We start from the raw sequence: 15,551 nt of genomic DNA on the forward strand, positions 1-15,551 counted from the left end.
TTATCTGCAGCTCCTCCTCCAGCCTCCTGGCTTCTTTTCTAACAGTGTCACATTGTGCCTTTCTTGAAGGATCTGATGAGTTTTGAGAGAGCGAGAAAAAGACAGGAGTTTGGGGAAAAGGAAGCCTGTGGAAGGTATCTGACAACCAGGGCAATTTTCCCTGGACATAGTGGCAGCTCTTTCAGGAGCATACTGTCCCGAGAGCGGGCGAAGTGCTACAATTTGGGCATTACTATCCTTACCAGAGTCAACGATGTGGGACTCTTCCTGTGGTTGTCTAGGTCAGCTATTCCCTCTTGTCAAGGGTCTGTGGGTTGGGGTGACAAAAGTGCGAGTGGCTTTGGAACTGTGTTGATATTTTCCAAATGGGGAGCTGTGTAAGAAGGTGCCTGGGGTGGGCTGGATGCCTGGTTCTGGTTCAGTCTGGCAGAACTTGTTCCTACACCGTTAGAGTGGTGGTGTGGGACCAAGGCATTGGGACAGACAGCTTTGCGAAGTGAGTGCTTTTTTCACTTCAAATTATTTGTCTCCAGAAGAGCAGTCACTGAAGGACTGGAGTGTTCAGGCCAAAACAAACAAATAAAATACAGGAAAAAAAAAAAAAGTCCTGTTTTCAAAGCTACATCTCCTGTGGGTTTCTGGATCTGAAAACTGACAAAATGATCTAATAATAAGGCAGATAATAAAAAGGAAGATATTTAAAGGAAAGAAAACCCCAGAAAAGAAAACTAAGTGGTTTGGAAAACCCATAATGGCTGTACTTTTTATTTAGTTATTTATTTTTAGAAATGGGTTTTGGTTAACTCATTTCCCCCTTTATTTGTTGTTGGTCAAGCAGTGAACCAAAACCCAAACATTTGTTTCACGTTGTTCTACTCAGGCATTTTCTTTTCTACCAAGGCCATTTTGTGAGACCCGGGGCAAATCACTTAGCAATTTGTGCTTCAGTTTCCAATTAAGTAAAAACATCATTATGATGTCAAGACATGAAATATTTTAAGATGCTTAGGTATAACTGCAGTGGGAGTGCTGACGGTTCCCAGACACCAGACTATTAATGTAATTTGGAAACTTGATTCTGCTCTCAGTTTGAAATATCACTGAGGGAGTTGGAGCTGAGCAAGGCTGAGCCATTTTGACTGGCAAGAATCTCATGCAAATTTGTTCATCACATTGACCTAATGGGCATTTAGACACTGGGTTTGAGGCCTGAACATTTTGAATTAAGTTCCAAGACAAGCTAACAAACAGTTCTAAAGGAATGGGCAGGTAAAGGAAGATGGTTTGAAATGCAGCCCTTGTGCCAAGTGCACAAATGAGATCTGGTCAAGCTTTTAAGATTCTGGTTTGATCTGGCAACACTGATGGGGTTCCTCGGGTTTTGCAGTGTAGGTGGATGAAGCCGTCACATACCTCTCATAGCCTCTAACACTTCAAACTGTCTCCAAGCTTCTGAATTCTGTCATTGTGTGACCATAGCACTGCTGGCGCACCGCTGGCATTCAGCTAGAAGTAACCAGTGCCCGGTGCCAGCTTATGCAACTGCATTTCCTTCCTTTCAGTGGGTTTACCTGTTAGCAGTAGCACATCTGGATAAGCCAGAATACCAGGTTTACTTGCCATTCAGATTTTGTGATGCCTTGAAGCACAAGAATGGAAACTGTTTTGTATCAGACGTGGATCATAACATGTTTAATATCAATTCTGCTTAACTTCAAGTATAGAGATAGTCCTAACAAGTTCAAAGGAATTAATGGTTTATGTTTTTAGTAGAGGGTAGAAAATAAAAGGTACTAATTGTGAAACACAGCAGAAAGCATAATACTGGTAACGCATTCATAGGTACTTATTTTAAATCCCTGAAGTCAGTGCACTTGTAGGATCTTGTAGGACTTGACATGCATTTGTAGGATCAGGGTTTTCACTAGCATACCTTGTCAGACTAAAATACATTAAGCCACATTTTTTATCCATATAGAGCCATGCACTTCTTTCACTTCCTAAGATTCCATTTTAAGGTGAAGAAATCATGTTGGCTTGTTTCCTCCCTGCTATTCAGCTCCCAAGTTTAGCATTTTTAGTGGTATCACTACCACATCACGTATGCCCAGACAGGCAGATTCTGTATAATATAATGAGTCTTTTTATCTGACTGCCATGTTCAATTTTTTCACCGGTTTTGACTGTCATCTTTTCAATCAGTCTCATTTTACTCCTATCTTTTTGTTCTCTAACAATCTTGATTTCCTTTGATTTCCTCCCCCACTTTTTTTTTCCTTAGTTCTAAGTTTGTCCTAGTGGCTAATAAAGAAGGAAAAGGAAAAAAAACATTCAGGGAAAAATGAAAACTGCTGAGCTGTCTCTGTAAACTTTTGGTGTGGTGCAATGGCTGGTCAGGGTCACAAAACAAAGATCTTTCAAGAATAACATGAAAGTTTCAGTTTGTACTGACCTCGCCTGAACTCTCTGTAGCTTTATTTTGACTTCGCTTACATCCGAGTGTTGGTTAGAACGAATACAGTGATTATCCCATGAGAATGCACCAAAAATTACACTAGTTTAGGATCTAGGACATGCTATACTTGGCAATGAATTGGTGCTAAAAAGATACTATGAGAAATAGTATCTGTGATACCAAGCGATACTGGATTTAAACTACAAGGCCAGAAACATGTTTTATGTCACTGAAAACTGGGAAACAGATGTTCTATTGCATTATGAGGCGTCCCTCTTTACTCTTTTTTTTTTGTTTGTAAAATACTTTTGTCATCTTTCTTTTACTGCCATTCCAGCACAGTTTATATCTCAAGAAGCTCATACACTGGACATCAGTTTTATACTACCACGCAATCAAAAACTTTTGGCAGTCAGTGGTATTTAAAGGGACAGTGATTAATGACTACAGCAGAAGTAGAGTTTTTCCCATCACCCGGAGTCTTCGGCTAGGATTAGACTGTGGGCCAAGAAAATATGCTTCTGAGCCCCACTCCCAGTTCTGGGTGCAGGAATTATTGGGTAACATTGTGTGCTTTATGTAGTTGGATGGCTTATGTCACTACCATCTGGTTAGGTGTTGGGAAACCCAACAGGATTCTCCAGAAAGCAATTCAGAGCCTCAAGGAAAGGCTTGTCACTGAAGCAGGACCTACAGCAAGACAGCACAGGTGGATCTCCCCTGTCATGCACGGCAGATGTTGGCTTTCAGGCACATCCATGAGTCATGGACCTGGGACTCTTTATCGTCATGCAGGCATTTTGGAAAACATTACTCATCTTCAATATACACAGCAAAACCAAAACAGAACTGGTGCCTTGGGTTATAGTAAAGAGAACTGTAATCTCCTACCTGTTCTGGGGGCATTTCACCAGGTAATGCTTCACTGTTAAAGAAAAGAAAGAAAGAAAATGTGGCTTCACACTGGTACTGTTCATGGATTACAAATGGACACTGCAGGTAGACCTGTGCTCCTGGGACTGTGGAGGAGCCAGGTTGTCACACTGGGAGAGCTGCTAACGATCACCATATTTTGTGAATTAAAATGTAGTCGGTTTCAAAGACAGCTACGCTTGGGAGAGGGAAATGTATCAAACAGCAAAAATCTGCTGTGGAAGTGCTGGGCAGCTTACATTCCAGTGGTCAGCCCTGGTCAGCCCAGACAAGAGACATCTTGCTAAGGAAAAGCACAGCAGGCCAGTAATTTTACTCTGAGGACTTTTATTTCCCCTGTGGTGCCTCTGTTTATTTCCAGAAGCCTGAAATATACCATGCAGCTACAGGAGCCGCTGCTGTTCCTAATGTAGGCTAGCCTGAAGCCTCAGGCATTTAGGGGTTGCCTCCTGGGATCAGACTGGAGGTCCAGTCTGGCCAGTGCCATCTCTGACTGCGTGTGTGTGAGTTGTTTAAATCCTCCCACTTCACACTGCTTTGAATCAGTAGCCTGAGCAAGGGCAGCTTCCCTCCTGCAGCCTTTCAGGAGCCAGGGTTATTAAGATGCTCTTCTGTGGCTTGGCTCTGCCCAAGCTGTGCCGCGTGGAGAGATGCAGGCAGGAGGAGAGGCTTTGGCTCTTCTAGTTAAACTACAGCCAATTTATATCTTTAAAAGAAAAGAGGGAGCAACCCTGGGCCATGGTGTGAAGTGTAATGTAACATAGGTAACCCCCTGCATCTTAATTTTCTCCATTCTTTAAAAAGCTTTGAAAACCAGACAATGGTGCACTTAAAAATTATGCCCCTCTGTGCAGGAAAACTTTCACATTTGGTCTTACCTAAATTTTCCATTCCAAGGAAGCTGAACAGCTCCTCACGGGCTGTATTTTGGACTTAAATAAATAAGGTGTTAGGGCTGAGGAAGTGAGAGGAAGCTGGAGAGGGGATGGTGGGAGAGTGGACGGAGCTGTTGGTGTTTCCATGCTTTGCTTCAGATGTGTTCCCATGATGGGTGGGGTGACTGGAAATGGTAATTTTTCTGATGGAAATTTACCCAGAAGGTGAGGTATGGAGATGGTTTTGGTTGTCTTGGGCCCCTGACAACCCTGTTCCGTGAGGGTCAGGCTTCTCTTGGAGGGCCTCTGAGGAAGATGGTGTGGCAATCACCACACCGAAGGTGGAAAAAGCTGTGCCTGGAGCTGGCCTGAAGGCTCAGGGTGAAGCTCTTGGAGGTTGCTATGCTGTGCCCTTCTCCCTTCCTTAATGACAGGCTTCAGGATTTTGCTGAAGGCTCCTTTCACCTGAACACTAGGATCTGCCTACTCCAGCCCAGGATGGAGGTACAGAGTACCACGGATGGAAAGAAGGTAAGATAACGCTTTTTGAGGAGAAGTGCCTTATTCTAACAGTCTGAATGAGAGAGCACTGCTGTTTTAATTCCCTGCTGCTTAACTGAATGCTGAGCTGATTAACGTTGCTTTGGGAGAATGCTCTGACCAGGTGGCCCTGGATGAAAGGCCTATAGATAGGTATAACCTGTTGAATACTGAGTGCCTGTCTATTAAGCTTTATTCTGTTACATTTCAATTGAAACCATAAGTTTAATGCTGATGGTGTTTACTGGATAGTGTACAAAATCTAAATAAAAATTTAAGACCACAATTATTCAGATATTAGAGTAGTGAAGAAAGGGTTTAGCTCAGAATAAATTATTTTTTATCTGTTGTATATGCTTATTCTATATTCTTTTTATAATTAACTTGTGTTGATTTGATGTGAAGAGAGCTTTTCTCTAAGCTGGTCATTCACTTATGCTACTACAAATAAATACAAAGAGAAGCAAAACCTAGCCCAATGTCTGCCAGAGAGTGTCTAGTGCTTGTGGCTTCAGGGTGACTCACCATGACCAACACACTTAAGTGTGGGTACTCCCTTGGCACAAAGCACTTGTCATCACTTACCAGGGTAGGAAGAATAACATTGATCTTATTTCTTCCTCTGGGCAAGCACAGTTCTTGGGTTCAGATAGAACTGGAGTTACTCTACTGAGGGCACTACCAGGAAAACAGAGCCACAGCTTGAAATACTGTTGTGGTCAGGCAAGGACTTCTGTGCACATCCATGTTTTGGCTTATGTGTCTTCTTTCATGTGTATCTGAGTCATGCATTCCTTTGTGGTACGTGTGTAGTGCTGAAGAGGCAACAAGTCACAATTCTCTCCTGTCATTCACAGGACAAATCACTAACCAAACTCTTTTTCAAAGCTTCTGTTCAGAGATGGTCCTTATGCTCTCCTCAAGCATGGTGGCTGCTAAACATGCTGCTATTTTAATTATCACAGTGTGAGGTCTCCAAAAAATACCATTCTTAAACTGAAATGAAAGTAGAGTCTGCACTGGTTACTCCACAGATCTGAAATAGCACTTTTGGTTACAACAGGGCTGCTTTCACGCAGGTTTAGCCTCTTTGAAAAACCCTCTCTGAGGAAGAGAAAGAGAAGGATGAAATGGTAATCCTTGGTCTTGAAAGACTATAGTGAATATACATATCTGAATGACAAAATGATGCTTTAGGTTCAAAGTACGCTACAAATGAGAGAGTGCTAATAACAGCCCCCCTTTCTCAAGAACACTGACAGCTTAGTAAGGAAGGGATAAGAAAATGGAACACAAGAAAATTGCTTTGAAGCCCCTCTAAACATGCATGCAGAAATGTCACTCCTGCAAAATGTTGGCTAGATCTGGTCAGAATGCAATTTAATGATATAGAACTTGGTAGTCTTTGAAGAAAGTCCTAACAACCTGCAATTTATGTTTAAGAAAAGTTGAAGGGTTCTGAAAAAGTACAATGCAAATTTAAAGTGAAATAGCTATTCAAGGGGAGCAAAAGGCCTTTGTCCTAGTTACTCTCTGGAGGAAAATTCCATTTTTTTCTGGCAGAAATAAAGCAGTCTTTCCTATCTTTTTTTTTTTTAGTTTAAAATAAAAGCAAGGAAATATTTTTATTTCATGCATTTTCTCCATTCTCCTTGTCCCCCTTTCCCTCTTTGGTAAAGGTCTTGCAGCCAGCAAGAATGACATTTCACTCACCTGTGGATCTCCTCTTGTTCAGAAGCGACTGACAGAGAATGACGAGCGTGAAAAGGAGAACACTGATGATTCCTATTGAGCACACAAACACTGCGTACACGTACAAATCTGAAAGGCAAGCACAGGTGATGCTCAATGTTGCTGCTGTGTGCTTCATGCTTACAAGATAGAAAAATGTTATTTCAACAAGACCTAAACAGAGCGTGACCCAAAAGAATTAGGTAACAGTTCAGAAATAATTAACATTCTTGAAATTTTCATATGGCATCCTGCTCAGTTTAAAATTTGGGTGAAGTCTCTATAAGCACTAATAGGTGTATTTATGAGGGCTTGCTTTTGGGAGGGAGGAGAAGGCTGGTTTGGTTTCTTTGGTTGTTGTAGTGGTGGTGGGGTTTTTTGTTTGTTTGTTTGGGTTTGTTTTTGTGTGTTTTTGGTGTGGCTAACAAAACCAGAAGAACTTCAGTTGGATTATTTCCCAGTTCAAACAGCTGTACTGGTTTAAAAATAAAGACATGAAAACAATTTTTAAAAGTGGCAGTAGGGAGAGTTGGGGGAGTGCTGAGTGGCTGAGGAAGAAGGAAGGAAGCCTGTGATTGCTGTTTAGGTTTTTTTTTTTTTTTTTTTGGTGGCAGCATTGGCTTGAAATTTTTATCCATACATTTTCTGTATTTTTCAAACTACAGCCTCAGTCTCTCTTTGTGGCTTTCAGTCAGGTCCCATAACACATTCCTGCTTGGGGGGGGGCAGGACTTCTACCACAGCAGATCAAGACAGAGTATTTTATTCAGAAGGACAAGTCTTTGATGACTTATTTCTGCTTTTACTAGAACTCTAAATAGAGCACTTCAAGGATGCTCTACCCATTAATGCCTTGAAATGTCCTTGGGGATGTATATTGGCTTCTTTCCCACTTTACAGAGAGGAAACCAAGCCTCAGAGGTCAAGTGTTCTTGTAGGAAATAGCGTTGCTGGAACCAGACCCCTGACCTACAGTTCTGTGCTTCGTTTACAACATCTCCCCATACACAGTACAACAATATAGTTTGTAAATTGTGGTTTGAGCAGCAAGGCTCTCCGCAGAACTGAGCAAGCAGTGCTGCCCGTCAGGCAGTGCAGCACAGCGGCTGCAAATGTTGGGCTGGTGCTTCACTGGTGCCCCAGGTTGGGGTGGGAGGAGGAGGAGGGAATCCCAGCTGCGTGCAAGTTCTGGATTTCAGTCTCTTGGAACAGATGTGCCCTAATACACACAGAAAGTACTGCTTGCCTTGAAACTCCAGGGGGCTTTAAGCTGCTCCCGCAGTGCAGAGCATGGTTTGTGAGCAGTTTCTAAGGCCAGTGGGAGTGCACAGGGCTTGGTACCTCATGCTCAGCACCCTCCTGGATGAGGGTTTGCATTTGCATTGCATGATCAGCCAGGTATAGGCCACTTTTCCATTGACCATAACAAATGTATAGGAAAGCGGAGCTGAAGCCTTCTGTTCTCTTTTTGCCAGCACCCCCTGTAGTCTGTGGGATGCCTTCTGAGGCAAGGCCTGAGTTTGTACAGGAACGTGCAAAACTAGGCCTGTTGGGGGGCACTTGAGTTGTACTGTAGAGTTTGGCCAAACTAACATCTTGTATGCAACCAGTAGCAGTTAGATGTGTCTTACCTTCAAAAAACTTCCAAGCTTCATGGTTTTTCTTGAAAGTGGGATCATCGGAAGTTTTTGATGAAATCACTGAAAAAAAAAAAAACCAACAAAGAGGACATAACAAGAATTGAAAATACACAGAAGAAAGTGTTGGGATCTCTCAGAGTAAATGTAGTTCTGCCTTACACATCAGTGCATCAAGATCTTACTTTAACTAAGAGTTTTATTTCAATGAAACACTTCATTTATAAAATAGCATTACTAAAAATGTCTTCCATCAAATCTCATCTGGTTGTTTCATAACAACTGTACAACCTGGTACTAGAATCCAAATGCTCTGACTGCTGGATCACCCACTGTTCAAAACCCTCTCTGCTCTCCCAGTCAGATTGTTTAAGCATGCTGACATATTTTCATGACATCAGATTAGATGATCTCACTTATGTTAATCCATGATTTCTTATGTTAGCTGTCATTACAATGGAAAAGGAGTCTGGTGATGTCTTCCAGGTTGCCTCCAAGAGAGGTTTGTGTGGCAAATCATTACAGAAAAGTATCCCTTTAAAAAGGAAATTAAGGCCTGTCTTGTAGGGATGTGATGTGTGGGCCTAACTCAGTGGATATGGAAATACTTTCAGAAATAACGAAATCTGCTGTTTAGTTGTGATGGGAAGCTTATCCTGAACATTTTTTTCACAGGTCTACTCATTTGTTGGGTGAAAGCATCACACGAGTGGCTTTTTGGCAAGTATTTTAGAATACATTCCCTGAAAAAAGGGCTTTTGTTTATTTTTGGGGGGGAAAAAGTTCTTGCATTCCTTTATCTTGCAACATTTTTACTGTTAGGAAACAGCACAGGCTACTAATACTTAATAGAATTCAGAGTCTTTTCTGTAGGAAACTCTGATACACAAACTTCTCAACGAGACGTGATCATCTCTACTTGTTGTCCATGCCAGTAGGATTTTAGTTGGACTGTCTAATTTTCTCTGTCCTCCTACATATAATCTCTTCTCTTGGATCATAAACCATTTAGAACATGTACTATTCTTCCTAAACCATGTGCAGTACCTGGGATGGAGGGATTACCCATCTGTAAATGGTGGTTTGGAGGTGTGGCATATTGTTTGTAGAAGACCACTCGCTTTTTTGAGTTTTCTGATAGGAAGGCAGTGGGAGAACCATCTTTACGATGTCTTTTTTTTCCTCAAACTGTTTTCTGGTGTATTCAGTACTACAATGAAGATGATTAACTTGGTTTTAGGCTAATATTGACCAGACAAACCCATGAAAAGATCATATACTTTTCAGGAGAAGATGCAGGGAGGGGAAAGAGATCCACCTTAGCTTAGGGTGAATATGTTGTATGGCTGAAGTAGGAGACAATTCTTGACAATGTGAGGACATGGATTTACTACCAGGATTTAACAATATCCTTCCTGTGAATTCTGTTTGCTGTCTTGTATTCATTACACCTAAAGGGGCAAACTGCAGCATCTCAAATTTCAGCTGAGCTTTCTAAAAGACCACAAAGTTGCTGTAGTTGACAAGTGAATTCACAAATGTAGGACTCTCCATCCCCATCAGATGAGGCTCCATTTCTGAAAAATTTATTCAGCCCCTAGAGGAGAAGCCAGATGTGTAACTAATCTTTTAATTGCCATTATTAAACATTAAGGAACTATAGCCTGTAACTCTTTTTTTTTTTATTTTCCACAATTCCAATATGTCTATCTGTAAAAAATGGTGTTGCAAAAAAAATGCATTTGCAACCTCTTTGTGGACTACACAAATTCACACTAGCAAACTTGCTAGCAAATAACAAAATCCAAACAAAAGTTAATAGTGTTAGATACTACAGACCCAGGCTTAATCTATCAAGTTCTTTTGATTGAAATAGTGCTATGCTTTGTGGCTGACAAAGGCTACATACTGAACTGCCTCTGTTTTTTTCTGCTTGCAGTGCAAGTTAGATTTTGAAGGTGCAGAATGACTCTTCCTTCTGCATTTCCCCCGCAGTTTTCTGTCTTACGCACTGACCTCATCTTCCTGTGTTAACAAAAATAATTCCTATTTCTGCATCCACCTGATGTGCAAGCCTGTAAGAAATTTATCTGGTGTTTTAGCATAAAGATACCACTTCGAATTTTTGCGTAATTGCAGACACATTAACTGGAACAAAATGTTAGAAAAGACAGCAACTGTGATGTGTTTGAGCACTGCTACCTTATTTGATAAAGCACAAACAGTACTGTTTAAGTATCCATGTGCTTCAGGCAATTTGTATTGCTCCTTTTTTTTTTCCAGGATCTAACTGCAATAAAACCAAATCCCTTTGCAATAAAAAGTGTAACTGATCATAATATAAAATACAAAATGTGTTTGGAAGAAAATTTCCTTGAAAAGCCCAAGTGTTACCATGGGGGAAACTGGAGACTTTATCACCACTCTGAAAATCGTTGCCTTCCCTCCCGTGTGTAGCAAGGCCTGTCCAATCACAGTGTTTTACCTGATGCTAGCTAAGGCAGTTATTTTCCAGTAAAGGGGCTTTTAGCACTAAAAGAGTGGCTATGACATTTAAAGATATGTGACTTTTCAAGTGTCTCTTAGTATCTTAGTCCCTGCCCTTAGCAAAGGGGTCGGAACCAGATGATCTTTAAGGTCCCTTCCAACCCAAGCCGTTCCATGGTTCTGTGATTCCACAATCTTTTAACCTGGATTTGGAATTAGAATAGATATTTCTTCTGGGGGTGTCGGCCTGAGATCCCCGTGGAGTGTTGTCAGTGTGTGTACTCTACAGGTGTCCTGCCCTCCTTCCTTATCTCAAGTTTCCTGCCCTGCTTTGGGTTACACTGGAAGCAGAGAGAAGCAATACAGATGACCAGACAGTTTGAGAAGGATGAATTCATGAGCTGCAAATCCTCACCCTGATCATGTATTTATAAATAGTACTAGAAATCAGAAAAATAAGAGCTAATTTAGCATTTAAGGAACAGACTGATAAATTCTCATTTTTCTTCTTTGCAATAACTAAATTAATCTGAACCCCAGATTTTGGCTAGGAAGAGCAAAGAGACATTTCTGTGTTATAGTTTTCAGTAGCCTGTGCAACAATGCAACATGCAGAGTGACATCTGTGAGAAGAGTTTTGACAGGTGGTCCATCAATATTTTATATTGCTTTTTCTTCTGTTGCCATTTACCTGCAGTATGTTGTTCCCCTAACAAACACTCCAGATAAATCCATATGTTTCAGTACAGGCATTTAGGAAATTCTATCCTTCACTGAATGTGAAAACACTTTAAACTACTGACTTGACTTATGAAATTACACTATCACAGGAAAATCCTAAAAATGATCCTACATCCGATTTCCTCTCTTTTTTCTTCTTCCTTTTTTTTTTTTTCCTTCATTTTCCTGAAGTACTTGTTCTGCACTTCTTGTGTTTATGTTCTGGTTTATTTTGCAAGTTCTTTGTGCAAGAAATGCACTAGTTGTTATCCTTCAGTGTGCCACTCTTGAAGATAGCTACTGGTCTGCTGCGGATGATCATAGGCAATGGGGCAGCATAGTTCCCTCAGTGGAAATGATACTCTTCTCCTTCACTGTCTCTCTGCATCAGACCTGGTTCTCTCTAGCTTTCCTCCCTCGAGTAATCCTCAGCATTTTTTCCCCAAAGCACTGGAAAACATGAAGAGAGGATTTCAGTGTTTGAAGCAGTGTTTTAAGCTCTCTGATGTGAGGGACAGCCTGGGATGGGGATGAAGGTGAGTCTAAGACTCTGGGATTGTGTGCTGACCTCCTCGCTCTACCTGTAGGTCTGCAAGCTTCAGCCCTGCCCATCCCTTCCAACCACCAGGGGAAGCCTCCTCATTGTTACACTCAGACTCTCCTCCTCTTCCCCTCCAGCACTTGAACCACCATGTTTTTGTAGGTTGAGACTCAAGCCCTGGTTTCTGTCCCCTGCATCATTTGCCGGCTTTGCCCCTTCCCAGAGGTGGCTGAGGCAGTTGGGATGATCAGGCCTCCTTCTTCCCAGTTCCTTTTAGCCAAATCTGGAGGGGTGAAGGAGGAAGAGAGAGGGAGAGGAGGAGGAGTCCCCGTTCTTAGCCAAGAGCAGGAACAGCAGGGAAGAATAACTGCTGAGCATGAAGCAAGCTAATGCCTGAAGTCTGCAGGGCTAAATCACGCATACCATAAAGTTTCATTTCAGCACAGATCCCCGTGTGGTTGTGAGACTAACCACTGTGCCTTGGCTCCAGCCACCCAACATGGGGTCAGTGCTTGTAAAATTTAATGATCTCCAGAGATGCAAGATGGCTGAGTTCAGGGGATGTTGGGCCCTGGTAAGTTTACTCCTCCCCATTTGAAAACAACAGAGTGAAAGCAACAACAAAAACCAAACATGAAACTGTTCTTTGAACTGTGAAGCTAATGAATTCTGTGTCCTGTATCCTAGTGTGTCCTCTCTCCACGATAACCTTAGTGCTGGCCACCTCCTCCTGTGGCATGTCCAGGAGCCCCAGTCATTGACTGCAATGTGGAAGGTCACTGGCCACAGGTCAGAGCAAGAACAACAGTTACCAGCTTTGAGCTTGGAGCTTTTCTTCAGAGAGGGACAAATTTTACATAACCAGTAAGACCAAAGATTTTCTTATGGTTGTTTAAAATTGACCCATGGCCTTTGTTACCAAAACAACCAGAGATTCAGCTTTGGATTGTTAGTGTCTTTCATCATTGCTAGTAATAATCAGCTAATTGTATTATATTAATGTCATAATTTCTCAAGGCAGATTTAAACATTGCTGGTCAAAGTGAAATTGCTGTTTATCTCATTATATTGTTTTTCCACCTTTGCTCTTGTAGTGACACCTGAGAGCTTTCCAGAGGAGATCATGCACTCAAAGATTATTTTTCACTGTTACATTTGTCCCCTGGTGTGTGTATAATCCAAAAGTGATACAGAAACCTGAATGATGCTAATGAAGGTGGCACTAAGGGAATGTGCTTTGAATTAAGTCTACATAAACGTGTTTGAATCTGTCTGGAAAAAGCTTGTAGTCAGTGGAGTCCCCTTAGTGCAAAATTGGTTTTAGAAAAGAGCTAGGGCCATTTTCCCCAAAACAAAAATTAGATAAATGGGATTGGGATTTCCCAGCTATGGGAATAACCTGTGCAATCTAAACACAACAGTAAATTTAGCATCAACAACAATGGCAGAAATTTCATGAAGTACAATTTTCTCTTACAGGTTTTTCTGTGATTGCTAGATAAACCTCTGGAATTTCCAGACCTATGGACCAAGCAGTCCCCCTTGATTTTTGGCATTATCTTCAGAGCTGGCTCTGTGGGAAATCAATTTTTCTGTATGTAAAACCACATGCAGGGGGCTTGTTTGTCAGCTAGCCCTGACAGCACAACTGCTGAACTCAGCCAGCTCTTCAAAGGAGTCTGTTCTCTAAATCCAGTTTCACCACGCGTGGATGTGGTGGTGTCAGGTTTGAGCTGAGCCACCCCAAAGAGAAGGCCTGTTTTCCAGCTGAGATGTACGGTTCAAAACCCTCACTTGTTGCTGGTCATTTCTTTATCTAAGTCAGGCTGTTCGCTGCTTTTCTAGCTCTGCTTTCTGGCTACAAATTGTATAAACAAAAGTGCAGGAGTGATACTAGAAATGCAACTTGTAAACTGCTTCTGGATTAGAACTAAAAGAAATGAAAACACCAAGAGAGAGGCAAAACACAGATCTAAAATATCTTCTATTTCTGGCTGACCCACTTCGTATTCTTTAGAAAATAAGTTAATTTCTCTCTCTTTCTGTCTCTTTGTATTTAAATAATAATGACATTTCTTTGTTCCCACTGGCAAAGTTGTAGAGACCCATAGCTGAATGTAACAGAACCTTAATTGCTGCTATTCTGGTGAAAGGCAAAGGAAATAGACCATCTTCTACAAATATACTAATCTCGCTTGTTCACATTTTATTATGGGCTGAATAATGTTTAAATTGTAATGTGTAAGTAAAGAAGCAGGGTATTAGATTTTCTTCTAATATCCACAGATAACATTTAAAAAAATAACCTAACTTCAAATATCTTACGGATGAACTTGACAGAAAGATCATAGGACGAGAAAAATGATAGAACTGAAATCAGTGATTTCTCACCTCGAATTTCAGTAGCTGCTGTGCCATTTGACCATGCTGTCCACTTATTCCTGTGTTTGCCAATTTCCTGCACTTTGCATATATAGTGTCCTTGGTCGGTTTGCTGGAGGCTTAGGATAAGGAATTTGTACAGAGTTCCATGTTTCTCCTTAAGAAGACGAAGTCTCTGCTTGTGGAAATGATGAGTATAATTTCCATAATACTGGACAGACCCAAATTTAGTCATTTTGATCATCAGATACTCCTGGGTAGGTGATACAGCAAAGACCCACCGCACAGCCAGCAAATTGTCTGTCTTCCTCTTTTGAGAAATGTGGCAGTAAAGGGTAGCATTATCTCCCTCGGAGTATCGTACTGTCGGTCCTGGAGAGACTGTCACGTTTAAAGCCTCACAAATATCTGCAAAGGAAAGAAAAGATGGTGAGAATCCTCCCTGCCAGCACAACAGCACCATAATCTGTCCCAGCATACAGATCCACAGCAGGTAAACCAACAGTATGAGTTCCGTGTGCAGCAACTCAATGAGCTTCTAGAACCTGACATATTCTGTCTCTCTGTGAAAGTTAAGGATGGCATTCAGTCAATCTGCTCCAGTATTCTTGTGTCCTCTAATAAATAAGATAGGGCTGAGGTAGACACTTTGCTGTCGCAGGCCCAATATCACATAATCTTTCATCACCTTGAACAAGCCTTGTCTAGAACTGGCTTGGAGTAAGAGCCCGGAATATCTTTTGGAAAGCTGTTCCCTGACCAGCTGACTCGCATCTTCCAGTGACTCGCATCCTTCTTACAATTTCCAAGCTAACTTTTTTCAATAACCAGTTTGTGCCCATTTGCTCCTGTGCGAACTTTACCCTTTACGTTTAAATGGCGTTTACTTCCTGACTCCATATAGAAAGCAATTATCTGGCCTCTCAAATCAGCACTTTGTTGAGCGAAAGAAGCCAAGCTTTGTTAGTCTTCTCTGGTAAAGTAGTATTTCCACTTCCCTATTCACCTTGGTAACCCTTCTGTGCATTGCTTCCTCCTTAAATTTTTGTTTTGATTGTAATGTTTTTGTTATTTTTATTATGGGTGCTTGGAATTATAGACAGGCTCTGAAAAGCAGCTCTCCAATGTCCTGTGAAATAGTCAATGTACATTCCAGGTTTGATTAGAAATACTTTGTGTATCCAGAATTCCATTGTCCTTTTTCATCATAGTTTCATATGGGATTATATATCAGTTTATATTTAGATACA

At 41.4% G+C, this 15,551-nt stretch overlaps 2 protein-coding genes across 7 annotated transcripts in view; one reads left to right on the forward strand and one right to left on the reverse strand.

Annotated features, from left to right (window-relative positions):
* VSTM4 (V-set and transmembrane domain containing 4) overlaps positions 1-15,551 on the reverse strand; it is a 36,723-nt gene that overhangs the window by 16,210 nt on the left and 4,962 nt on the right. For all 3 annotated transcript variants that reach the window (XM_083843400.1, XM_083843402.1, XM_083843401.1), the window contains exons 2-5: positions 14,311-14,709; positions 8,166-8,234; positions 6,517-6,624; positions 3,347-3,380 (exon numbers count right to left, since the gene is read on the reverse strand). In XM_083843400.1, the coding sequence (XP_083699526.1) occupies positions 3,347-3,380; positions 6,517-6,624; positions 8,166-8,234; positions 14,311-14,709 (610 nt within the window). The remainder of the gene's footprint in view (positions 1-3,346; positions 3,381-6,516; positions 6,625-8,165; positions 8,235-14,310; positions 14,710-15,551) is intronic.
* Positions 1-15,551, forward strand: part of LOC310902209 (cardiac-enriched FHL2-interacting protein) — a 113,003-nt gene that overhangs the window by 1,128 nt on the left and 96,324 nt on the right. Inside the window, exons 2-4 of one of the 4 annotated variants that reach the window (XR_014586560.1) lie at positions 4,698-4,794; positions 6,483-6,641; positions 8,847-14,304. The gene's annotated coding sequence lies outside the window, so the exon portion shown is untranslated. Of the gene's footprint in view, positions 1-2,792; positions 3,341-4,697; positions 4,795-6,482; positions 6,642-8,846; positions 14,305-15,551 lie in introns of those variants that run through there. The other 3 variants (XR_014586561.1, XR_014586562.1, XM_083843370.1) reach the window with 3 other exon arrangements.

The sequence above is a fragment of the Anser anser genome (genome assembly GCF_964211835.1).
Source record: "Anser anser genome assembly, chromosome: 7".
NCBI classification, from domain to species: domain Eukaryota; kingdom Metazoa; phylum Chordata; class Aves; order Anseriformes; family Anatidae; genus Anser; species Anser anser.